The sequence below is a fragment of the Jaculus jaculus genome, chromosome 3, assembly GCF_020740685.1.
Source record: "Jaculus jaculus isolate mJacJac1 chromosome 3, mJacJac1.mat.Y.cur, whole genome shotgun sequence".
NCBI classification, from domain to species: domain Eukaryota; kingdom Metazoa; phylum Chordata; class Mammalia; order Rodentia; family Dipodidae; genus Jaculus; species Jaculus jaculus.
Window position 1 is genome coordinate 88624127 of NC_059104.1, and position 25442 is coordinate 88649568.

General features: G+C 42.9%; 2 protein-coding genes across 3 annotated transcripts in view; one reads left to right on the top strand and one right to left on the bottom strand.

The window, feature by feature from the left end:
- Window positions 1-7920, top strand: part of Siae (sialic acid acetylesterase) — a 59103-nt gene extending 51183 nt beyond the window's left edge. For both annotated transcript variants that reach the window (XM_045146195.1, XM_045146196.1), the window contains exons 8-10: window positions 2637-2794; window positions 3853-4045; window positions 6232-7920. In XM_045146195.1, the coding sequence (XP_045002130.1) occupies window positions 2637-2794; window positions 3853-4045; window positions 6232-6465 (585 nt within the window). In that variant the 3' untranslated portion in view covers window positions 6466-7920. The remainder of the gene's footprint in view (window positions 1-2636; window positions 2795-3852; window positions 4046-6231) is intronic.
- Window positions 7921-9733: 1813 nt separating this feature from the next.
- Tbrg1 (transforming growth factor beta regulator 1) lies at window positions 9734-23051 on the bottom strand. The gene is made up of 9 exons (XM_004670604.3): window positions 22832-23051; window positions 20509-20579; window positions 18783-19003; window positions 17805-17941; window positions 17373-17519; window positions 16245-16342; window positions 15932-16042; window positions 11014-11156; window positions 9734-10065 (listed from the first exon to the last, which is right to left on the bottom strand). Exons 1-9 carry the CDS (start codon window positions 22976-22978, stop codon window positions 9920-9922), a joined length of 1221 nt encoding a protein of 406 aa, XP_004670661.1. The 5' UTR covers window positions 22979-23051; the 3' UTR covers window positions 9734-9919.
- Between the last annotated feature and the right edge of the window lie 2391 nt (window positions 23052-25442).

The window sequence follows — 25442 nt, forward strand, 5'->3', positions numbered from 1 at the left end:
CAGAGTGAGTTCCAGGTCAGCTTGTTCTAGAGTGAGACCCTACCTTGAAACAAACAAACATACATACATACATATTAGAATAGCTTTTCACTAACCAGTCTTTCTGTATAATCACTATATTATCTTTTAAAATCATCTTTGTATCATGTTAGTAATTTCAGTGGCAATCTGGCTGAACTTCATGTGAGGTTAATCATTTTAAAGTGCTGAATTCAGTAATAGTCGAGCACACTCAGAGTTTCATAACCACTACATCCTCAGTGGTTCCCATACTTTACAGAATCAAGTAGCAACTCTTTCCACACATCTTCCCAATATGGTCTTTCCCTCACAAATCACACAGTCCAACTAAACTGCACTCTTTTAAAAATGGCACTTTTTCTTCCACCCAAGGTTCTACTGTGTGATGTATGAACAGGGCCACTTGCAGGGACTTCTTGTGTTTTCTGTGCCTATCCATTAAAAAAGATTGAGGCCAGGGCTAGAGGGGTGGCTTAGTGGTTAAGGTGCTTGCCTGCAAAGCCAAAGGACCCAGTTCTATTCCCCAGGACCCATATTAGCCAGATGCACAAGGGGATGCATGAGTATGGAATTCATTTGCAGTGGCTGGAGGCCTTGGTGCACCCATCCTCTCTCTCTCCCTCTTTCTCTATAAAATAAATAAATAAAAACAAAAATATTAAAAAAAAAAAGATTGAGGCCAGCCGGGTGTGGTGCCTTTAATCCAAGACCTTGGGAGGCAGAGATATGAGGATTGCTGTGAATTTGAGGTCACCCTGAGACTACATAGTGAATTCCAGGTCAGCATGAGCTATAGTGAGACACTACCTTAAATCCCCCCACCAAAAAAAAAAAAAAATTTGAGGCCATGTTTTGTTTTCTTACAGCAGTAATCTTCATCTATTTGAAATGTATACTCAAATTGCTATGTCAACAATTTAGCATTTAGTCCATAGAATTTTATGGTTGTTTAATATTTCTTACTTTTTGTTTTTCGAGGTAGGGTCTCGCTCTAGCCCAAGCCGACCTGGAATTCATTATGTAGTCACAGGGTGGCCTCGAACTCACAGCGGTCCTCCTACTTCTGCCTCCCAAGTGCTGGGATTAAAGGTGTGCGCCACCACACCTGGCTTACAATTCTTATTTATTTTCTTATTTATTTTTTATTTCATTTTTTGGTTTTTCGAGGTAGGGTCTCACTGTAGCCCAGACTGACCTGGAATTCACTATGGAGGTTCAGGGTGGCCTCGAACTCACAGTGATCCTCCTTCCTCTGCCTCCCAGTGCTGGGATTAAAGGCGTGCGCCACCACGCCCAGCTCTTACTTATTTTTTACTAAATAAAGCAAAGCTGTAAAGTACTTAAACTAGGTAGATGCTACTTTGTCACAAGCCATTTCAGATCCCATGGCTCACAATAACCTGCATTGTTATAGCTCATGTACCCAGAGAACTAGGAATGATCCTAGTGATCTTGTGAGTGATCTTGGCTAGGTTCTGCTGGGCTCTTGTGGGTCTCCATGGCTCAGTGGCGTCTCTGCTTCCTGTGGGGCCTGGCTGGACTAGTTAGACAGGCATCTCTGTTCCATGGTTCTCATCATTTTCCAGAGAGCAGTAGGCTAGCTCAGCCACGTCATTCCCTTGGGTGAAGGCAGAAGTACAGGTGGAAGGAACCAGGGAACTCCTCTTGAAGCCTAGGCTACTCATGGACACACTGTAACTGCTTCCACGTGCTGCCTTAAGCAATCATCATGGATGAGTTCAGAATCTAGGGGTAATGAAATACACTTTCTCCTCATGGAACCAACTGAAAGCTTCATGGCAAGAGTGGTGGATATGGGAAGGAGTGCAGAACTGGGCTCTATGATGCAGTTTGCTACACATAAGTGCAGATTCTTCCCATAGCCCTGTAGTGTCCAGCCCTATGTTGTGCTCAGATATATCTATTCCCTATTGCTTTGTAACAAACTCCACCCAAGTTGAGTAGCTTCAGGTGTTAGCTATTTTATATGCTTATGATTTCATGAGCTGGCCAGGGGTCTCAGATGGATTGACTCATTCCTGTCCTGTGTGCTGTCAGCTGGACTGACTTATGTGGCTGCAGTCTGCAGGATCTGGAAGTCACATGACTAACCTCTCAGCTTGGATTGCTAGTTTTTCCATGATTTTTCAGTTTCTAAGGCTCCCTCTGTTAGTAGTTTTACAGTAGAGTAGGTGGACATTTTCCCCCTCCTGGCCAGTGCATGGTTCAAAGAGAGTGACATTGCAAGCTGGGGCCTGTAGGTAAAGACCAGAAGCTGCACCTGAATTCCATTGCATTCTGTTGGTCAGCGAATTCCGGGGCCAGCTGGGATTCAGTGGGAGGAGGAGTAAGACAGATAGCTGGACAGGTTGCATTGTGAGTGGGCACGTGGTTGATGGAGACTTGCAGCCATCTCTGGAAAGACCATGCATAACAGGAAGGTGCTCAGTAAACACTTGTTGAATGGACGGAGAGAAGAAATCTTCAGTGCAGGATTTGGATGCAATTAAAACATCACCTTTCGATATATTTTATAATCATGGAAAATGTTAATAAAAATTAAAAAACAAACAAACAAAAAAAAAAAACAAAAAAAAATCACCTTTCCTTTCTAGCTATCGTCATACTTGCCTGTAAGCATGTCTGACTATGGGTTTCCTGAGATCCGCTGGCATCAGACAGCAGACTTTGGCTCTGTCCCCAACCTGATGATGCCTGGTGCTTTCATGGCCGTTGCTATGGATCTCTGTGACAGGGACTCACCTTTTGGCAGGTATGGTTGCTTCATGGACATTGCTTGACCTGTGCATGTTCTTGTCTGAAGTCCTTCCTACAGGGTGGGTTGGACTAAGGGCTGGAGTTAATTGTACTGTATATCAGTCTCTGCTGGGTGAGTTACAATAATAAAAAGTTAAAACAACCAACCAACCAAAAAACAGCCTTCAGTATCTCAGTGCTTTGATACAACACAAACTAATTTCATGCTCACTCACCTTTTGTCAAAGCAGGTCAACAGAGACTTTGCTCATTATAGTCATTCACAGACCCAGAACAAGTCTCTACGATGATCTTCCTTTCCTGATGACCTTAAAGCCTCATACTGTCAGGCAAGTGCTTCCATCTGGAAGCAATACAAGTCACTTCTGCTCACCCTGTATTAGCCAGACCAAGTCGTGTGGCCATCATCACCTTCAAGTGAGTGCAGGCCATGGAATTCTAGCAGGGACTTTTTATGAAGAGGGCCAGTGAATACCACATACTTACTATAGGACTCAATATTTCAAATATGAAATGGAACCCAACACATGAAGTTTAGATTGCAGGAGGAATTTGTTAATATTGAATAAACAAACAAAAATTAGGTAGACACATATGTGAACTCTGACCCAGATGCAACATGACTTTTAGTGGTTGGGAATAGTCTTACTTGTTAGCTGTCTTAGGGTTGTTCTAATGTCTTTGCTCTCTCTCTCCCATCATTTCTTCTTTCTAGCTCTGTTGCTTTTTGAGTCCAAACTTATCAAAGGCCCAGAGCTCTATCTGTGGCCACCACATTTCTTTCAAGGTAATTAGAAGTCAGGCAACTTTAACCTTGCCCACCCCACTTTTTTCTTTTTTAGATAGGGTCTCACCATGTACATTAGATACTTGTCATGTTCCCTGGCCTTGAACTTGTCATAATCCTTCCACCTCTTCCTTCTGAGTTCTGGTATTTACCAGCCTGGGCCACCATGTCCAGCTAGCTTTTCCTTAATGACTGTCCTTACCTTTAAAACATGTGGGTGCTCTTGAGCTAGAACCCATTGTTCTCTACTTGTTTCTGTCTGGTAGCATTCACCCTCGAGATAAACAGACTGTGGCTTATCGTCTGCACTTGGGGGCCCGTGCTGTGGCTTATGGTGAGAAGAACTTGACCTTCCAAGGACCATTGCCTAAGAAGATAGAGCTCTTGACTTCCAGTGGGCTGCTCAACCTTACATATGACCAGCAAATCCAGGTGCAGGGGCAGGATAATATATTTGAGGTGAGAAAAAAAAAGGGGGGGGTTTCATCCCAGGGCAGGAGTTGGAATTCATCCCCACTTAAGCCCTTCAGTCATTGTGATGTTATGAGGAAGTAGGGGGGTAGGGTGAGCTTGTCTAGAGGGACAAGTAAGCCTCATTAGAGACAAGTTTGAGGCAAAGAAGGGAAGATGAACTGCCATTAAATATTCCTTTTGAATTTTTCCTGCTAGGATTCCCATCATTGCTCTGGGAAGGGTTGTGTTTGTAGGCTCCCAGTTGAAAGAGTATCGCCTAGGCTATACCCCTCAACCTTGAGTTCTTTTTATTCATATTTTTTGGTTTTTCAAGGTGGGGTCTCACTCTAGCCCAGGCTGATCTGGAATTCATTATGTAGTCCCCAGGGAGCTCACAGCGATCCTCCTACCTGTGCCTCCTGAGTGCTGGGATTCAAGGTGTGCACAGCCACACCTGGCTTGGGTGCCTTTTAAAAACACTATGCTAAAATCTGATACTGAGTTTAGTGTCTCCTTTGAATGACTCAAGCTTGATGATTTATAACTGTGCATAAATCAATTTAACAAGGTCACTTTCTTCTAATACTCAGCAGTAATTATTCCTGTGCAGTTGGAGCCACTGATTAAGGAGGTTAATTAGGAGTCTCTTATAGTTGAGGGCAGAGGCTTTCCTAGAGTGTTTAAAGACATGTTTTTGGGAATTCTGAGGCCACCAGGTAGGGAGAGGGCATGGGAGCAGGAGAGATGGCTTAGTGGTTAAGGCACTTGCCTGCAAAGCCTAAGGACCCAGGTTCAATTCCCCAGAATCCACATGTAGCAGTTTCAGGTCACTGAGGATGAACTTTCAAACCACACAGTTATAGGAGGAAGAAATTTAGTGAAGCTTATAGACAGAAGGGAAGTTCCCTAATGGCAGGAGAAGTTAGCCCCCTTTTACAATTCTAAGCAGAAAGAAAAGCAACCACCATTAGCACAGGTAAGCACACTTAGGAACTCCAGGCAAAGGTCAGGCACTTTGCCTATTTCAGACTGGCATTCTAATCTACCTCCACACCTAAGGGCTCAACCTAGGATCTTCCTAGTGACATCTCCAGCCAAGCAGTTGGAGATCTAAGTTACAAGCTTTAATAAAATCTTGAATATATTGGGGGACATCCATTCAAATTACCACACCATGTAAGCTGAACCACAAGGTGGCACAAGTGTCTGGAGCTCATGTGCAGTGGCTAGAGGCCTGGCACACCCATTCTCTCTCTCAAATTCATAAAAAAAATATTTTAAAAGAGGGCATGGAAGCTGAGTGTAGTGGTGCATGCCTTTAATCCCAGCATTTGGGAGGCAGGGGCAGGAGGATCACCATGAGTTCGAGGCTACCCTGAGACTACATAGTGAATTCCAGGTCAGCCTGAGCTAGAGTAAAACCCTACCTTGAAAATTCAGAGAACAAATACATAATAAAAAAAGGGCATGGAGATGAGGATAATAAAGACAGACTGCACAGGATTTAGAGCTGCACCTTCTCAAAAATTTCCACTATAGTATCCGTCCACCTCAGATGCTCAGTCAGTGCCCACTCTGCTTCTTCCCATATGGGATGCAGATGAACTTAAGGAGACTCTGAACTCTTAATTGGCTGCTGGCCCATTATCTGGCCCTGGAATCAAAGTTGGGGTCAGGACAGAATTTAACTTTGGGTTCTGGGTGATTTGTCTTCTCTGAAAGGCATAGCAGTTTCTCTTTGTTCTCTTCCCACTCTATTGCGAGTGGCTGTTTAGCTTTGCCATCTTGTGGGAGGGACCACCAGAGGATGCTTACAGGGGCCTTTCCTGAATGCTTGGCATGACTATATTTCCTGGATCCCCTCAGTAAGTTAATGTTTTACTTAGCAATTTAATTTAATTCCTTGAACATGCTTTTTAGTTTTGGTGCCGAAATTAAACCCAGGGCCTTATGCTTGCTAAGCAAGTGCTCTGCCACTGAACTCTACCCTCAACCTAACATGAGCATTCATTATCAACTTGTGGCTTTGTCAATTAAACCTAATCTGGCCCAGATCCTAGTTACTGTCAGAAATGAGTCCTTGGCTGAAAATGACCCCCTTCCATCCCTCCTAGTGTCTGAAGGAGCAATTCCCAGCTTTTTAATGTACCCTTCTACTGAACTGACCATCCTTTTGTTCTGACTCTTATTAGATCTCCTGTTGCAGTGACCATCAGTGCAAGTGGCTGCCATCTCCCATGAACACGTTCTCCATCCACATTCTGACCTTGGATATCAGTTCTTGTCCTGGCACTGTGGCTGCTCTTCGTTATGCCTGGACCACATGGCCTTGTGAATACAAGAAGTGCCCAGTTTACCACTCCAGCAGTACCCTGCCAGCTCCTCCCTTCATTGCCTTCATTACAGATCAGGCTCCTGGACATTAGACCAGGGTTGCCAGATAGCATTTGCAGCATTGTACAATCTTAACTACAAGGGAGGGTCCTTTAGATTGTGCACTTGAGAGTTAAAATGATAACTGTTGCTTTTAAAGGAAATTAACAGAAAGTGTCATTGCACAACTCCCAGATAGCTTGTGATTGTGCCAATGTTATGAGATGAGCCAGGGCTTGCAGGAACTTGAAATGCTCATCTTTGTCCCTTAGTCTAAGCCTCTGAACTACAATGAAATTGGGTACCAGTGCCACTCCCCTTGTGTCACTGGGAGTGAAGTGCCTATTTCCCCCACTTTTCCCCTAGAACTGTGGAATCTCAGGCCTGGAAGCAATTTCAAAGGCAGTGGAGGCTGGTATTTCATGGTATCCTTCGCAAACTCCTGGTGGTTTCTATATGAAGTTTCCAAGTCTTTCATTATATGGAACTGATTTTTTTTTCCCTCAGGAAACCTTACTACTTTATGACAGTCTCTCAGGCAACTGAAGACAGATTTATTTGTATTCTCATTAAGTCCCAAACAATTGTTATTTCAGTCTACTGAATGATAATTTGAATGTTTAAGGCAAACATATTACATATCAGCCTCATATTCAGGCATATTTGGGGTGCTAAAGACCTGCCTTAGGGAATAAAGACACAGGAGCTAGGGCACACATTCAGGTGAGGGGTGGGGAAATCACAGGCATACAACACATGAAAGCAAACAGAAGTAACTGAGGCAAACAAGTCTTCAGACAGAAGTCTTAGGCTGTTTAGAGACAAAGGGTCTAACTAAGGTTAATCCCTACAGAAAAAAAGACAGTGAGGCCACATGATAAGCTTACAGAACAAAGGCGAAATGGGTTTTTATGTATACTTTTAAGAACCATAATGCAGCTTATTGGCTGATCAGAAATAGCTGACAGCTCTTGAAAATTCTATTACAAATTGTGTTACTTTTGTTGTTGCGACAAAACACCTGACAAGAATGATTCAAGGAGGAAAAGGGTTTATTTTGCTTCAGAGTTTGAGAGTACAGGCCATTGTTTCTGGCAAGTCATGTGGGAAGGAGCTGAGGCAGCTGGTCACATTGATTGTACTCATCAAGTTGAGAGGGATGGATGCTGATGTTCAGCTCATTTTCTCCTGTTGTATTCAGTCTGAGACCCCAGCCCATGAAACTGTGCCACCTACCCACATTTAGAGCAGGCCTTACCACCTCAATTACCTAGAGACTCCCCCTTAGATATGCCTAGAGGTTTGTCTCCTGATTCTAGATCCTGTTGACAATCAGTACTGACCATCACACTAGTTAAAATTATATTCACATCAGACTTAAAATTCTCCTTGGGGGCTGGGGAGATGGTTCAGTGGCCAAGACATTTGTCTGCAAAGCCTAACAAGCCAAGTTCATTTCCCTAGTACCCATGTAAAGCTAGGTGCACAAAGTGGCACATGTATCTGGAGTTTGTTTGCAGTGGCTAGAGGCCCTTGCATGTCCATTCTCTCTCTGCTGGGTGTGATGGCTTGCACCTTTAGGCCCAGTACCTGGGAGGCTGAGGTAGAAGGACTGCTGTCAGTTTGAGGCCAGCCTGAGACTACATAATGAATTCCAGGTCAGCCTGGGTTAGAGTGAGACCCTACCTCAAAAACAAAACAAATTCTTCTTAGAACATGGGAAAGGAACACAAATGTCATCTTTAATAGAATGGGTGTGGCAGGGCCTCCAGATGCTGCAAGTGAACTCTAGATGCATGTGCCACCTTGTGCATTTGGCTTATGTCGGTGCTAGGCTTTGCAGGCAAATGCCTTAACTGCTAAGCCATTGCTCCAGCCCACAAATGTCATCTTCAATGTGAAAAGTGAAAACTAAGCAAGACACACCCCTCTCACCATATTCCTTGGTGTGGGTTATATAATCAACTATATACCATAATACATATATGCACACAGTAGTAAGACCAAAGTTACAACATTTCTGTATGTGATATATTGTAGTGTGATGTACTATATTCTAATCATTTACTCTAAAATGATGTAGGTGTCAAGTCCTTCAGTTTATGCATTCAATGGGTTAAAATTTATAATTCAGATTCTAGTGAACTTGTACTAACTCAGTAAAATTCTTGAAAATGTCTTTCTAGCCTAAACTTCCACTCAGGCTGTAACAGAATGGAATTTTTCTATGATAAAAGGAGTGTGCTCTAGCAATTTAATGCCAACAGCACTGGGTGATCTCTTTCCCACCAGACCTATTATCTGAGTTTTTACGTTGCTACTTTTACACTATAAAAGTTATACAAATTTACAGACTATAGTTAAGAATAATTAAAAGCTGGGAAGGGCATGGTTGTAATTCTAGTATTCTAAAGGCTGAGGTCCGAAAGTCATGAGTTCCAGGCTTGTCTGGGCTCATGGCAACACTTGTCTCCATAAATCACTGCTCGTTTTGGTCCCTTCCTCTGCAGGTCAGAGTCATACTGTCAGACACTAACCCCACTCGGGCCAGCGGAGGGAACTTGTTGGATAGGGAACCAGGCATGGCACTATACTGATGGAGACTTGGTGATGCAGCAAGCCTGTATAGGATGTGAGATTTTATTACTTGGTTAAATGAAATGACAGGGTAAGTCTGTTATGGAGAACTAATCCTCAACTATGCTCTATCTGAATTTGTTATTAACATGTAGTTTCAACACATTGGGTTAAAACAGTATTATAATACATCTAATAGGAAATGGGTAAAGAGGACTTTTTTTTTTAATCTCTTTGAAGGGTGGGCAAAATGTGGAAGAAAATAACAGTGTAGGAGTTATAAGAGCAAACGCCTGGGTTGCAAAATCAAGTGTATTCAGTTATAATACTCTTACTCTATCATAAATTACCAACTATACAGCATCAATGTTTTAAACTTTTAAATTACATCCTAACCGCAACTTTGATGGTATGGGTTGAAGGTCATGGGAGGTGATTAAGTCATAATGGTTCTGCATGGAATTTAGTGTCCTTATTCAAGGAAATCTAGAGTTCCCTTCTACCACGTGGTTGTAACAAGGCAGCTGCCTAAGAAACAGGAAGCAGGCCTTAAGACATTGAGAGTTTCTTGAACTTGGACTTCCCAGCCTCCCAAATGGAAACAAATTTGTTTGTAAGCTATATGGCATATGGGTACAGTAGCCCAAACACACTAAGCAGGCTTATAAAAGATTGAATTTTACCTCAGGCAGAGCTAAGCAACAATGATTATATCCTGACTACATGTAAGAAGAGGAAAATAAGAATTGTCAAGAGATATTTATTGTGAAAAATAAAGCAACTCTAGTGTTTTTTTCTGTCACCATAGGAACCTCAACAATTAAATGCCACTATCATCTTTGCTTCTGAATGCTGCCTTCCACATGTATTGAGATTTAGTTTAAGTTAAAAAGTTCAGATGAAAATGAAGTGAGTTCTGATCCCTTCTTTTCAGTCTGAAGACTGAACTGGGCTACATTGTGATGGAGACTTTAGGTGCTCCAGGTGAGTGTCTATCAAGGGTTCATGTGTCAGGAACTCAGGCTGGTAAGAAGACACAAAGGCTGCAGGCTGAAGCTCAGGAAGGTCCAAGGATCCTATAGAAAACAATTCCTTAAGTTTCACTATTATTTGGGACTCATTAGTATTTTGTTAAAATACATTTTTATTTATTTATTTCAGAGAGAGAAAGGGAAAGAGGCAAATAGACAGAATGGATGTTCCAGGGCTGCTAGCTATTGCAAACGAACTCCAGACATATGTGCCACCTTGTGCACCTGGCTTACATGGATACTGAGGATTCAAACCTGGGTCCTTTGGCTTTGCAGGCAAGTACTAACTGCTAAGCTATTTCTCCAGCCTCTCAGTAGTGTTTTAATTCCTTATGTCAACCAATTTTGCCCTTGATAGGTAACATAAAGACTTTTTTTTTACAATGATTTATTTATGGTTATATACTATACTATACAATATAGTACATACCCCTTTATGAACCTGAGCCTCTATTCCTCTTCCCATTTGTGGGACATGGTTGCCACTTGATCTCTGACTTCCCTAGAAGTCCTACTCCCTGCATAGTAAGCCTCCTGCCCTTCCCAGTTTTCTAGCCAGATCTTACTTAAGTTAGAAATTGAGGGCTGAGGAGATGGCTTTTAGCAGTTAAGGTGCTTGCCTGCAAAGCCTAAGAACTAAGGTTCGAATCTCCAGGTCTCATGTAGCCAGTCACAGTGACAAGTGTGCAATGTTGCACATGCACTACAAGGGTGTGCATACATCTGGAGTTTGTTCACAGCAGCTGAAGGCCCTGGTGTCCCCATTCTCTCAAAAAAATTGAAATACTGTGGCTTTTTGGTGCTTCAGGTGCTCCCCTAACTTCTGTGAGTATTATGGGCACCCCACACAGACTACCCTGCCCTCCTCTGCCCTGACTCAGCACTGCCCACAGCTGATCAGTGAGCCTTGTAGTTAGTGATCATCAATATGTGAAGAGATACAGTAGCCAAAAATGGTAATTTTCAAACCAGAGAGGCAAAGTTAAAAGGTACCTGGAAGAATGGGATCACTGTGTTCTTCATCAAAGGTCTGTCTCTGAAAGGCTTCCAAATTCATAGCTGCATCATTCTCTGGCAGCTCGTTGGGCAGCTGCCCCGTTTCAGGCTTGCATGCATCAAATTCCACCCATTGATAACTACAGGACCAAAGGGAATTATTTGTGAACATGTCTGCTGGACCACAGTAACCCATTCGTAGCTGTAAAGAATTAAGTTAAGTCGGGCGTGGTGGCGCAGGCCTTTGATCCCAGCACTCAGGAGACAGAGGTAGGAGGATTGCTGTGAGTTCGAGGCCACCCTGAGACTGCATAGAGAATACCAGGTCAGCCTGAGCTAAAGTGAGACCCTACCTCATAAACCCACCCTCCCAAAAAAAGAATTAAGTTAATTTCATTAGTTTGTTTTTTTTTTGGTTTTTCGAGGTAGGGTCTCACTCTGGTCCGGGCTGAGCTGGAATTAACGATGTAGTCTCAGAGTGGCCTCGAATTCTCGGCGATCCTCCTACCTCTGCCTCCCAAATGCTGGGATTAAAGGCATGCGCCACCACGCCCGGCTTTTCATTAGATCTTATTAATATATAAGCGCATATGTATAAAACATTGCTTCCTACTGGCCTACTCACATCACACCACTGCGGCTGAGTCCACCACAACCCTGGGTACCTTCCTTACTGCTGGTTCCGAGAGTCTTCCGTTTGCTGTGGATGAGTCTGCTACTTTGCCCTCACAACCTGGCAAACCTCTCCAGTGCCTACTAAGTCTTTCCCACTACCCCAGTCAATCCACACGGCTGTATGTCACATTGATGTAGGTTAAGTTCCCTGCCACGCTGAACATTGCCCAGCGCCTATCTCATGTCTTTTGCTGGCCCAGTCTCACCATACTCTGCCTCTTTCCCTTTCTTGCTTCTGATCTAGTCTGCTACTCTATGCTTTTTGGTTGGAGAATTGAAACCCTACCTCATGGTAGGGTCTCAAGGTAGCCTAGGCTGACCTAGAATTCACTATGCAGTTTCAGTGTGGCCCTGAACTCATGGCAATTCCTCTACCTCTGCCTCTCAAGTACTAGGATTAAAGGTGTGCCACATGCCCAGCAGGATCCATCTTTTTGCTGTCTTCAAGAAACTCACCTTACCCTCAAAACCAGACACTACCTTAAAGGGGATAGGATGGAAATAGGTATTCCAAGAAAATGGAACCAAAAAAAAAGTGGTGTTGCTGTTCTAGTATCTGACAAAATATACTTAAAACCAAAACTAGTCAGAAGAGATAAAGAAGAACCCTTCATATTGATCAAGAGGACAATCCACCAAGAGGACATTATAGCCTTATATATGCACTGAACACAGGGGCACTCAACTTCATAAAAAACTCTTACTAGACACAAGTCTCAGATTAACTTCAACATAGTTATAGTAGGTGACTGCAATGCATACTGTCTCTAATAGGTCAACCAGACATAAACAGAAAAATTCTGGTGCTAAATGATATTGTATAGCAAATGGACTCAACAGATGTATACAGAACACCCCACGCCAAAACTACAGAAAACACATTCTCAGCAGTCCACGGAACTTACTCTGAAATAAATCACTCATTTGGATGCAAAGCAAGTTTCAACAAATTTAGGAAAACAGAAATAATGCCATGTATTTTATTCAACAATGCAATAAAGCTAGAAATTAACAACAACAAAAAACCCTACAGAAGTTTTATGAACTTCTGTGGACTAAACACTACACTAATGAAAATGAGTAGGTCACTAAAAAAAAAAAAATCAAAAAGGAAACAGCAAAACACATAGAACTGAATGAAAACAAGCATACAACTTATCAATTTCTATGGGATATACTGAAGGTAGTTCAAGAGGGAACACTGCATAGCTTTAGTGCCTACAATGATATACCTGAAGGCCTTGGAAAACAGTAAACCAATTCTAAAAAGAATTAGGGCAGAAATTAATGAACTAGAAATACAAAAATAAAATCAATGAAATGAGGAATTGGTTCTTTAGAAAAATAAACAAGACTGACAAACCCTTAGCCAAAGTAACCAAACAAAAAAAGAGAAGGCCAAAATTAATAAAATTAGAAATGAAAGGGTGACATTACAATGGATCCCAACTGTGGTGGTTTGATTCAGATGTTACCCCTAAACTTAGGTGTTCTGAATGCTTAGGTCTCCAGCTGGTGGCAATTTGACAATTAAAACCTCCTTGAGGCAATGTATTGTTGGGGATGGGCTTAGGGGTGTTATAACCAGCTTCCTCTTGCTAGTATTTGTTACACTCTCCTGTTGCTGTTCATCTGATTTTGGCCAGGAGGTGATGTTGACTCTCTATGCATGCCATCACTTTCTCCTGCCATCATGGATCATCCCCTTGAGTTGGTTAGCCAAAACTAAAAACCCTTTCCTCCCACAGGCTGATTTTGATCAGGTGTTTTCTACTAGCAATGAGAAGCTGACTGCAACAGTAAAACTGGTGCTGAGAAGTGGGATCACTGTGTGTGGCCTTTGGCTTTTTGAAACTGACTTGTAGTAGGAATGTGGACGAATTTGAAACCTTGGCCTAAGAGATGCCTTGCTGTGCTGTAAATATAGCTAGATGGACCATTCTGATCTGAGGTGAAAGACTGAATGCTGTGAGGTTTGGTTGTGAGGGTGAGAAAGAGCTTTGCCTGGACTAGGTTAGAAGCAGTTTGTGTGAGGTTTGCTGTGTTCTGCTTGCCTGTGTCCTGGGTACTTGTGCAGTGTTGTATTGTATAGAAATGGACTGGTGTGAGCAGAGGGATATGGCACAGAAAAAGAATAAATCTCTGGGCCCAAACTGCTGCCAGTTCATCTCCAATGTTTGAGAGACTACAACAACTGAGATTGGGCCAGCTGATGTGCACTGGGACAATGGGAAGAATGCAGTCTTCTGAAGGGGTGTGAATGCTGACGGAGTGTCCTATCTTCAGAGCTGGCTTTATTCCCCCCTGGATGAACAAACTGATAGCCCATCTGGTTTTATGGAGTATAACAAATGCAGAAAGGGGAGGGCCGTTGAATGTGCAACATGGTTTTGTATTTTTGAAATGGCCATTGGCTGTGTGAAGCAGGTTTGTTGGATTACCTGTATGGAGGCCCAGTGGAGCCATGAACTGTGGGTTGCAGTAGAAACCCAATGGAGATGCCAGGACTATGGGATAGCCAAGGAAAGCTACTAGCACTGGATGAAGTTTTCCAGGACTATGAGTGGCCTAGGTGGAGGGGCTGAATTCCAACTCCAGAGACTCGCCACTGGTTAGTTGTTGTATGTGGAGCTATAGTTTGATGTTTGTTCTGTTTAAATCTTGTATTGCTGGAGTATTTCTTTGCTATACCCAATGCTATCTAATGCTATCTTTTGTAGTGTGACACTCTGTTCTGTGTCATTATGGTTTGGTTTTTTTTTTTTTTTGTTTTTGTTTTTTTTTTGGTATCACAGTTCAGTTAAAAGCCCTTGGACCATGGGGATGTTTGAACATTGCTGGGATTGATGAAAACTATGGGGATTGGGCTGGAGAAATGGCTTAGCAGTTAAGGCACTAAACAACTTATCACCCATAATCATGCAAGTGAGCCCTACTTAACTCAGTAGGCCAACAACAAACAAGGGAGCAATGCATGAAAACAAGATAGGAATCTAAAGGGAAGAACAAGGATTTTAGTGTGTAGGAGGAGGATCAAAATGCATTGTATACATGTATCAGAGTCAAAAATAATAAATAATAAACAGAACACTGTCAGGCTGAAAACCAACCAACCAACAAAAACAACCATTGGATAAGAATAAAACAAAACAGAACCAAAAACCAAACTAAAACAAGGCAAATCTCTTCAGTGACATATTCTGCTGGACTTTTTAACACTTTAAAAAAATTTACTTACTTATTTTGAGCAAGTGAGTGAGAGAGACAGAGAGAGAGAGAGAGAGAGAGAGAGAGAGACTATGAAAGGGAGAGAGAATGGGCACACCAGGGCCTCTAGCCACTGCAAATCAACTCCAGATGCATGTGCCCCTTTGTGCAGCTGGCTTCTGTTGGGACTGGGGAATCGAACCTGGGTCCTTAGGCTTCGCAGGCAAGTGCCTTAACCACTAAGCCATCTTTCCAGCCCTTCTTAACCCTTTTATTCATGGTTTGCTATTATGGCACACACAGAAAATGGTACAGGTTGAGCAACTTTAGTCTGAAAATTCAAAATAGTCCAAAATCCAAACCGTTTTAGCATCCATATAATGCCACATATGAGAAATGCCACACCTCATGGTGGGCCAGTTAAAATGTGAGAGCACTAAAAATATTGTATACACAAAACTTTAGGATACATGTATAATATATATATAAAGTATATATGAAACATACATGAATTTACTACTTTGACTTGTGTCTTATCCCCAAGGTACCTGATTATGTGTCTCTAAATATTTAAACAAAAATTCCAAATCTGAAGCACTTCTAGTCCCAAGCATTTTGGATGTGAGGTACTCAAGTTATTATGTAGTACACTGGGTTACTGGCTGCTGTTCACCTGTCTAGATGGCCAATAGGGTCAATACTGCAGTATACAGGTGGAGAAGTGTGGTAGTTTGAATAGATGGCCTCCCAATATATTCAGTTTTTTATTGTTTGTAGTTTTCATCTGTAGCCACATGGCTGGAGGCAGTATCACTTAAGGTGTGGTGGCGGGTTTCAGATTTCAATCTAAAGATATGCAAAGTGTTCCTAGCTGGAGTTCCTCTCAGTGAACCTGAAGCTGTCTACCACAAGAAGCAAGCATGACTTTGACAGAGTAGCTCAATAAATGCATGAGTGATCAAAATAGTAACTGCCAGCTGAGGATTCACCGGCCACCGAGCTTCCACCAATGGACAGTTTTGCCCACACTTACTGGATGCATTTTTGAGCTTCTGGACAACTCTGGATCAGGTTTTGGATGGTTGGATGAGAAAATCCAAAAAAGTCAGCTCCAGATAAAAGCAGGTTAGGCATCAATTTCCCCCTAAAAGAGAGGGAGAACTTTAGCTTTTGAGTTTTGAAGGAGATGACTGTATGAACATACACAACATGGAAACTTTCTTAACCTCAAATCCACTGGAAAACAGCCAAAAGTCTGAAGGACCTACCACAGGTTTCTACAAAGCAGGGGATCTCCACTCACTAAAAGAAAAAGGCCTCAAGTGTACTAATGGTGACTAACTCACGCTGTGGCACTGATGAGCCGGAGCAGTTCAGCATGACAAGCGTCTGCTGAGGAACTGATGATGGTATTCTGGGGGTCTTCTTCAGGAACAATTTCAAACTGAGAATGACAGAGGAACAGTCAGATCAACTAACTGCAAGGGGGAAGTAGCCATACTCTCATAAGCATTACTTGTCTTTAGAACTGAAGCTGCTGGACACCACACTAGAAGATGGGAGTGAAAGTTTCCTAGAAGCCAGGTGTGGTGGTGTACACCTTTAATCCCGGTACTTGGAAGGCAGAGGCAGGAGGATCACCATGAGTTCAAGGCCACCCTAAGACTACATATTGAATCCCAGGTCAGCCTGGGCTAGAGTGAGGCTATCTTGGAAAACCAAAGGAAAAAAAAAAAGTAAAATTCCTAGAGTGCTGTTAAAAAATTCAAATCTACATAAACAGAGGAAATTTTCTAACTTTCAAATCTTTACTTCTTGGTTATCTGCTCTTCAGAGGTCATCATTTAACAACTTCTATACCTTTCATCTACTTATGTCCTGAAGTATAAATACAAAAAGTTTTTTTTTTTTTTAAATGAGACAGGGGCTGGAGAGATGGTTTAGTAGTTAAGGTACTTGCTTTCAAAGCCTATGGGGACCCAGGTTCAATTTCTCAGGACCCTTAGCTTCAAGGAGGAGGAAGAAAGATATTTAATAAGAGCAAGATTACTCTTACTCCTAAGACCCTGCCAAGTCCTTGAGTATATGCAGCCAGCAATGAATATGTAACGTCTTGCTACCTATATTTTAGTCTCACATGAAATGAAATATATCAAACTGATCTGTGTATAGGCCTGAGTTTAACACAAGCTGGCTTAACCAAACCTCACACAGTTACAATGTGGACTGTAGAAGGAGATGGTTCAAGAGAAGGGCATCAGTTGAAGTAGTAAATATAGGTTTATATCCCAGCTCAATCTCTAAGTACAGTGTGACTTACGAGTTGCCCAAATGGTAGTTACACAGTTTCTATCTTGTAAGGTGTCACAACAGGCAGGATATTTAAAATGCCTGGGATAGAGGAGTTTCTCAAAACAAGACAAATCAGAAACAAAAAAAAAAGGAAGAAATTTCCAGTGGCTTGGAGTTGGTACCTGAGGTTGCACACCACCATCCTTGATCTGACAGGTATAGAGACATTTCTGGTCTGGACACTTCATACTCGCATACACCCGAGTACTGCAGTAGCCCACAGGGTAGATGGCACTCTCATCATGGAAGCCAGGCCGGTCGGTGATGATCTACAAAGATATTCCCCACCCTGGAGTTGAGGTCCCTGAAGGATGTAGAAGGCCAGCTTATTGTGGTAGATTTCAGAACCACTTTAGAATTGCAAAGTGACCAAGCATATAGAAAGAGTGCTGGCTATGGAGCAGACAAAACTGACCTAGTTTTGTATGGACTGCCCATTTTTCTGGGCTTGGTATAAATCAGCAAGGGGCTATTGTCAATGGGAACAGGGAGGGAAGGCTCAACCCCATTCCCATATTTCTGATTCTCTTCTCTATGCCGCTGGTCTCACTCACCTCCCCTAGGCTATATACTGTTAGACCCCCTAGTCCGATGGGGAACACAGGCCATCCTGAGGGATCCAGGGTAATGGGCTGGACCAGCTTGCGTGCACCTCCCTCCATTTTCTTTTTCTTGGATGTTTTCTTCAGAACTGAAACGCAAATCTGGGGTCACCCACTTTAGGACCCCTCCCCCGCCCCCAATGCCAAGGGCAGAAAGCCAATCTTGGTTTTATATACAGATGCTTGATTTACAGTGGGGTCATATGCAGATAAGTGCACCATTATACTATAAGTAAAAATGCCTATACTATACCTATTCCTAACCTACCATCAACACAGGTTAGCAACACAGTACACTGACTGTGACTAGGAATGGTGCTGTGTTTCCATCATCAAGTATTGATAAAAGTATTATTCTGCATATCATTATACCAGAAAAGGATCAAAATTTAAAGCATTTTCTCCTGAATGCATACTGTTTTCACACAACTTTAAAGTTGAAAAATCACTCAGTGGAAACATTGTAGGCCAAGTACCATCTACAGATGATGAACTATATGCATGGGGCTTTTATCCAGAGCCCTGAGGATCTTTTTCACTTGCCTACCAGTAGTAACCAATTTTAGTATTAGCACTTATTTGCTAAAAGTCTTATACTTTAAGGTCCTCTTCAACTGTACCACTGGGGATTTCCCAAGCTAGTAGTGTGCTCAAAAGGCCACTGAGTCCTTTCCTTGCCTCTAGGAAAGACAAAAATGAATGCCTCCCAGAGTGTAGGGACAAGAGGAACAGGACAGTCTCAATGGGCTCCCTTCCTATTTGCCCGGTCTAAATAGACTCTCTCCACCCAAAGTGGCTTCAATAAGACACCTGCTTCTCAAGGGACTTTGTGGAGCACATGTAGCCACATGGGTCTACTAGTTAGTAACAGGTCTTTTTCATCAGGAGCTGAGCCAATGAAGCAACTGATATACTGTGTTCTCAAAGTACCTTCCAGCTTGTTGTTCTCTTTGCCTTTTTCTTTCTTCTCCTTCTTGGATTTTTTCCCAAATGGTTCCTCGGGCCCAGTGCTGGACCCAGCTCCCTGTATAGCTCCTACAGAGCTGGCCACACCATAAGCCAAGGGCAAAGTGGAGCTGTGGGAAGGAGCTGCAGGGGGTAGTTCCCCTTCAGTCAGAGCCTGAAGTTGGAGGAGCTTCTTTAGCAAGTACCTAGGTTGGAAGGAAAAAGGAGCAGAGGTATGAATTTCCATTCTTGTCTCAATTCAGTATCTTTACTCAAGTGCTTGGAAAAGCCAGGTTAATACAGATTAGACTCACAAAAATAAGGTTCTTAGCTAAAGATTGATCTACCATATGACCCAGCTATAGCACTCCTACGCATATATCCAAAGGACTCATCTCATTTCCTTAGAAGTACGTGCTCAACCATGTTTATTGCTGCTCAATTTATAATAGCCGGGAAATGGAACCAGCCTAGATGTCCCTCAACTGATGAGTGGATAATGAAGATGTGGCACATTTATACAATGGAGTTCTACTCAGTGGTAAGGAAAAATGAAGTTATGAAATTTGCAGAAAAATGGATGGACCTGGAATGGATTATACTAAGTGAGGTAACCCAGGCCCAGAAAGCCAAGTGCCACATGTTCTCCCTCATATGTGGATCCTAGCTACAGATGACTGGGCTTCTGTGTGAAAATGAAAATACTTAGTAGCAGAGGCCATTAAGTTAAAAAGGAGACATAAAGGGAAGAGAAAGGAAGGGAGGAGGATACTTAATAGGTTGATATTGTATATATGTAATTACAATGATTGTAATGGGGAGGTAATATGATGGAGAATGGAATTTCAAATGGGAAAGTGTGGGGTGGGGAGGGAGGGAATTACCGTGGGATATATTTTGTAATCATGGAAAATGTTAATAAAAATTTTTAAAAAATGTTAAAAAAATGTAAAAAATAACAAGGTTCTTGTGGGACCCTGAGGACAATGAAGCAAGTCCTAGAGGATAATAAACACTTTAACTAGTCAATATAGCTTGTCTCTCTTGCATATGGAAGGCTCTTCTACCTTGACATTGGAAAGCGTTAGGTGTCTGAAGAGTATACATTATGAATGAGAGGGATAGATATACCTGCCATGCTTTGTGTTAACTGTACAAACTGAGTATTTGTACAATAGGAAGCAGTTTCTATTATCTCTTGGTTTCATAACTGGGGTGTTGTATAGTAAGATTATATAGCTTAGGGGCCTTGGGATATGGCTTAGTTGGTAGAGTGCTTGGTTAATATGCATGAAGCCCTGGGTTCAACCCCCAACATTGCATAAATTGAGCATAATGGTGCAAGCCCATAATCTCAGTACTGGGGAGGTGGAGGCTGGAGGATCTGAAGATCAAGATCATGCTTGACCAACTTGAGATACACGAAACCTTGTATCAAAAAAGAAAAATAGAGAAGACTTATTAGATGTGACAAGAATGCCTTGTTAAAAAGGTAATTAGAAGAACTATCTTGTCATCATAGCCAACAACATGACTTGAAAGTGTGGGAAACAATACTATAGGTTTTGAGTTTCTCTGTACTTGCTCAAGTGGCCACAAGGGCTAAGCAATACATAAAACTCACTGGAGAAAAAATATCCAGAGCAGCAACACCATTATTAATCACCACACATACAAATTTGATTCTGAACACAAAATGAAGCTTGCTCACCTTCTTTCTTCTTTTGCTTTAAGAAATTTTTCCTCAAGACGAGCAATTTCATCACAAATAGCAGCACTTTCCTTAAGAAAAAAAGGTTGAGCAAAATCACAAACAGTGTATAAAAGATCAAGATAGTGATCTGGAAGAGGGTCCATATTTGAGATTAAAGAACATCAGTGCTGCTGGATAAGAACCTGCCATCAATAAAGCTGAGGGGAAGGATGGTCAGGGAATAACACAGGCAGGGTATTCTATAATTTCTTATCCAATATGGAAAATCTTTGGGTGACATGGCAGCATTCTCAATGATTATGTCAGAAGCAACAGGGTTTCCAGGATTGTCTGGAAAAATTAAGGTGCAAGAATATCCCAATTAGGGTAGCCACTGGCAGAGGAAATGGCATAGTACTTGAACTTAAGTGCACACTGCTACATAGTTCTACCTATACTCAAGAACCTTGACTATTGACCAAAAAAAAAAAAAAAACAGCAACTAATCCAAAGTATCTTATACAGAAACACTGTATGGAAGCAAACTAAATTAAGTCAACTGTGTAAAAATCTTTAAATGTCTCCAGGGCTGATTGTGGTGGCCCATTCTGGTACGATACTGCTAAAGAGGTGGAGGCAGGAGGATCAGGAATTCGAAGCCAGCCTGGGCTACAAATTTAAGCAGGCTGGGGTGGCACATATCTTTAATCCCGGCAATTCGGAGCCACAGGTAGGATTGCTGAGAGTGTGAGGTCACCCTGAGACTACATAGTGAATTAATTCTAGGTCAGCCTGCTGAGTGAGACCCTACATAGGACCCCCCCCCCCAAAGAAAGATCACCAGGTATGGTGGTGCCCACCTTTAATCCCAACACAGGGGAGGCAGAAGTAGGAGGATCACTGAGTTTAAGGCCACCCTGACACTACATAGTGAATTCCAGGTCAGCTTGGGCTACAGTAAGACCCTAACTCGAAAAACAAACAAAAAAATTTCTTAAATGTCATTTAATCATATCTATCTACATAAAGAACCACTGTTCTTTAGTGATAACTCAACCTACCTTTTTTTTTTTTTTTTTTTTTTTTTTGCTTTTGAGGTAGAGTCTGGCTCTAGCCCCCGGCTGACCTGGAATTTACTATGTAGTCTCAGGGTGGCCTAAAACTCATGGCGTTCCTCCTACCTCTGCCTCCCGAGTGCTGGGATTAAAGGCGTGCACCACCATGCCCAGCTTAATCTACCTCTTAAACACCAATCCTGAATGATGTTCCAGAGTTGGAACTTCCAACATAATGTTTAAAAACATCTCCCTTTTCTTCAGGAAGCTTTCCCTGTATTTAAAGGAGCCAACATCCTTAACACAGATTCTAAGTGCTAGGTACCTTAGATAGGTGATAAAAGAAAACAGTAAATCAGGTGCCAAGTCCTCTTAATTCCACACATACCAAGTGTTGAATGCTTTAGGAATAATTTAATGCCAAAGTCGTCTTTTATGCATCTACAAAGGCCAAGATATGTTTGTGCTTTGGGAAGAAAATTGATTCAGATGTGTGTGCGGAGGGGTGACATTTGAGGACTGGAACCCTATTTCTAAGCACTGGGACAATTTTGATTAAGCCAGGATTATTCTAACATCCCAACAATTAAGGCAGGAACTGGAGGACATCTCAGTGGCAGGACACTCCCTAGATGATACAGGCTCTGGATTCATCCCAGTACACTTGGAAGCCTCATCAAAGGGAGCTAAAAGGTGACATTATTTAAAGATGTATTTACCTGTTTAAACAAGGGGTCAGCCATGAGGGTTGGGCTGTGCTTGGGAAATAAACTGAAATTAGAGTGCCTTTTAAATTGCCGCCAGGAGCCAGGCCTGGTGGCACACGCCTTTAATCCCAGCACTCGGGAGGCAGAGGTAGGAGGATCGCCGTGAGTTCAAGGCCACCCTGAGACAACAGAATGAATTCCAGGTCAGCCAGGACTAGTGTGAGACCCTACCTCGAAAAACCAAAAATAAATAAAATTAAAAAAAATAATAAATTGCCGCCAGGGCTCTGACACTGTTCTCTTGGGAAAATCATCCTAATTCTCAAATTAACTAAAAACAAAAAATCAAACTCAGTAATAACGGTCATGACTGAATTTCACTGGCCAAGTACTTTGCTCTCTCTCCATTACAGAGGAGGAAACAGGTTTAGAGAAACTGTAATGTATCCAAGGACCCGCGGCTAACAGGTGATGTACACTCGGTGGACAGTGTCGCTGTGGGGTGGGTTACAGGAGGGGAAAGATCTCGCGAGGACGCCGTCTCCAAGCGGAGAGCGGCCACAGGACCGTGAGACTCACAAACACCGTGGCCTTGGCCGCTTTGCGCAGCCGCAAGTACTTCAGCCGGTACTTCTCGTTCTGGTTCTTCTTCGGGAGCCTTTTCATCCTGGCCTTGCTGGACGACGGCGGGGTCCGCGGCGAGGCCAGGCCGCCGGGCTGGCTCATGGTGCGGCCCCTCGGCGGGGGCTCGTGGACGCAGCCCGCATGGGCGGCGGACGCGGCCGGTGGAAGCTACTTTCGCCGCCGCCGGAGTCCGACAGGCGCTGCCCCACGCTTCCGCGTCTGCTGCGGAAGTAAGTGACGCCGGAAGTTACGTACGCAACGTGTAACTTCCGGTTTTGGAAGGCACGGTGGGCTGGGAGCTGCTGAGCAGAGGGTTTGGAAGAGGCCTGGGAGGAGCGATGCTGGGTGTGGGTGTGGATCTGGGACACCGAGAGGGACGGAGGCCGAGAAGGACAGCCCCCAACCCAGGCTAAGGCTACGCTTCCCTGGGAGCTCCTCTGGCTGCGGGGGGCAGGGCGTTTCAGAACCTGCATTTCATACTGGTCCAGGCCTTTCTGGTTTGTGGGCGATCCTTGAATACAGGTGCTGGGACTCTGCCTCCCTTTTGTGCAATTCGTTTATTATGCTGTGACCTGTACTTTCTTGGAGCTGGGACTGCAATAAATAGGAAACAGGGCCTTGTGGCCGGACGTGGTGGCGCATGCCTTTAATCCAAGCATTTGGGAATCAGAGGTAGGAGGATTGCCAAGAGTTCCAGACTACATAGTGAATTCCAGGTCAGCCTGAACTAGAGTGAGACCTTACCTTGAAAAACCAAAAAAAAAAAAAAAAGCCTTGCGTCTTAAAGCAAGCAGTTTTAATAAAGAGCTACTACAAAGTAGGCCATCTTTCCAGTGAAATCAATTATGTGTTTCTGTCCACATAGCCATGCTTTGTAGTAGTTTTAACTTTAAAACCAAGTTCATTATTTAAAAAAAAATCACGATAGTTGGTGGTACTGGGAGACTCAAATCTCGTAAAGGTTCTGGGAATAAGTGACTGTTGACTTATTCTGCTAAATGAGACATTTCTAACCCTCCAAGGTTCTGGGAACATTGTGGAAAGAGGAATGGAAGGAAGGTCAGAATGAAAAGATGGGCAAGAGTGCTATGAAATACTGACTTTCGGACAGCAAGTGGCCATTGCATTCACAGCATTTGTCATTACTGTAAAAAAAAGTGTAAGAGAAAAGCAAAAGAAAACATGGGACTTGATTCTATAGACTGTTTATTGAGAGAAATAGCAAGGGGCCTCAACTTTCCAGCGGGTTGAAGGCTGAAGCACTGGGTTAGGCTGGGGAGCAAGCATATAAAGCAATCCTAACAAAAATAGACTGTACCAGCTGCGGGTCTAAGGGAAGTGTTATGAGCATGTAAGGACCAGCCAGTTTAGATAAATAAGTTTTTTTTTGTGAGAGTAAAAATGCAAAGTCAAACCTTGTAAGCTAAACTCTGTGTGCAGTACATAGTAGAGATTAACATGTGTGTGTGAGACTATTAGATAAGCATTAAAAGGTATAAAAGCCCCAGCTACTCAACAACCATTATCTCAGTCTTCCCGACACTATGACTGACTGAAAGGCTACTCAGCAGTCCTGACTGAGACCCCCGTGAGTACATCACCGATCCGAATTCATCAGCCTGACACTCTGTCCGAAAGCTGTCCAAATGATCATCCGTAAGCTAAAGCACTAGCTTACACCAGCGGACCGCGACTCGGCTGGAAGTGCAGCGAACCGGAAAAACGTCGCAGCTCGAACTTCGCGTTGTCAGGCCGTAAAACATCATAAAGCGTCGCAGCTCAAATCTCGTGTTGTCAGGTCGTATACATGTTAGACTCGTTAGAAATATTCCTGTGCTAGTAGCGATGAATATACCTTGGTTATATATTATATTAGCTATAATATTATTTGTGATAGTTTGGACTTGCTTGTGTGTGACTTTCATTCCAGTAAACTCCTTTGCGAGTATACCAGTGTCTGAGTATCATTGACCTTCTCCGGCGGAATCCTCTCAACCAATCATCTTTGAGAGTGCTCGCGACAGGAAGTAGATAAGGAACTGTAGTTATTTGTGTCCTTGCTTAGAATAAGCTTTTTTAGCCAAATTGTCTAGGGAGGATAACCCACCAGACGGTTTTTGTACCCTGAAGGTTTTCTGAGCTAAGGGCAGTTTAGTTTATCATTTGGGAGTAGACAGGCCCGTCAAGGCCAATTACTGGTCTTAGGGATAGTTATTAACTGTTTAGTTACCTCTAGTTTCTTTTTTCTTTTCAATTTTTTGAATTAACAACTTCTGTGATTATAATCACTATCCCATGGTAATGCCCTCCCTCCATCCACTTTCCCCTTTGAAACTCCATTCTCCATCATATCCCGGTCCCCCTCTCAATCAGTCTCTCTTATTTTGATATCCTCCTATTATGATGGTCTGGTGTAGGTAGTGTCAGGCACTGTGAGGTCATGGATATCCAGGCCATTTTGTATCTGGAGGGAGCACGTTGTAAGGAGTCCTACCCTTCCTTTGGCTCTTGCATTGATTCTTCCACCTCTTCCACAGTAGACCCTGAGCCTTGGAAGGTGTGATAG

Bases quoted from the DNA above. Each gene is read 5' to 3' on its own strand.
- Tbrg1 (XM_004670604.3), bottom strand. From the start codon at position 22,978: ATGAGCCAGCCCGGCGGCCTGGCCTCGCCGCGGACCCCGCCGTCGTCC. The intron at 20,580-22,831 runs GTGAGTCTCACG...TTTTTTCTTAAG, and splicing joins CGGCCAAGGCCACGGTGTTT to GAAAGTGCTGCTATTTGTGA. The intron at 19,004-20,508 runs GTGAGCAAGCTT...CTTCCAACCTAG, and splicing joins AAAGCAAAAGAAGAAAGAAG to GTACTTGCTAAAGAAGCTCC.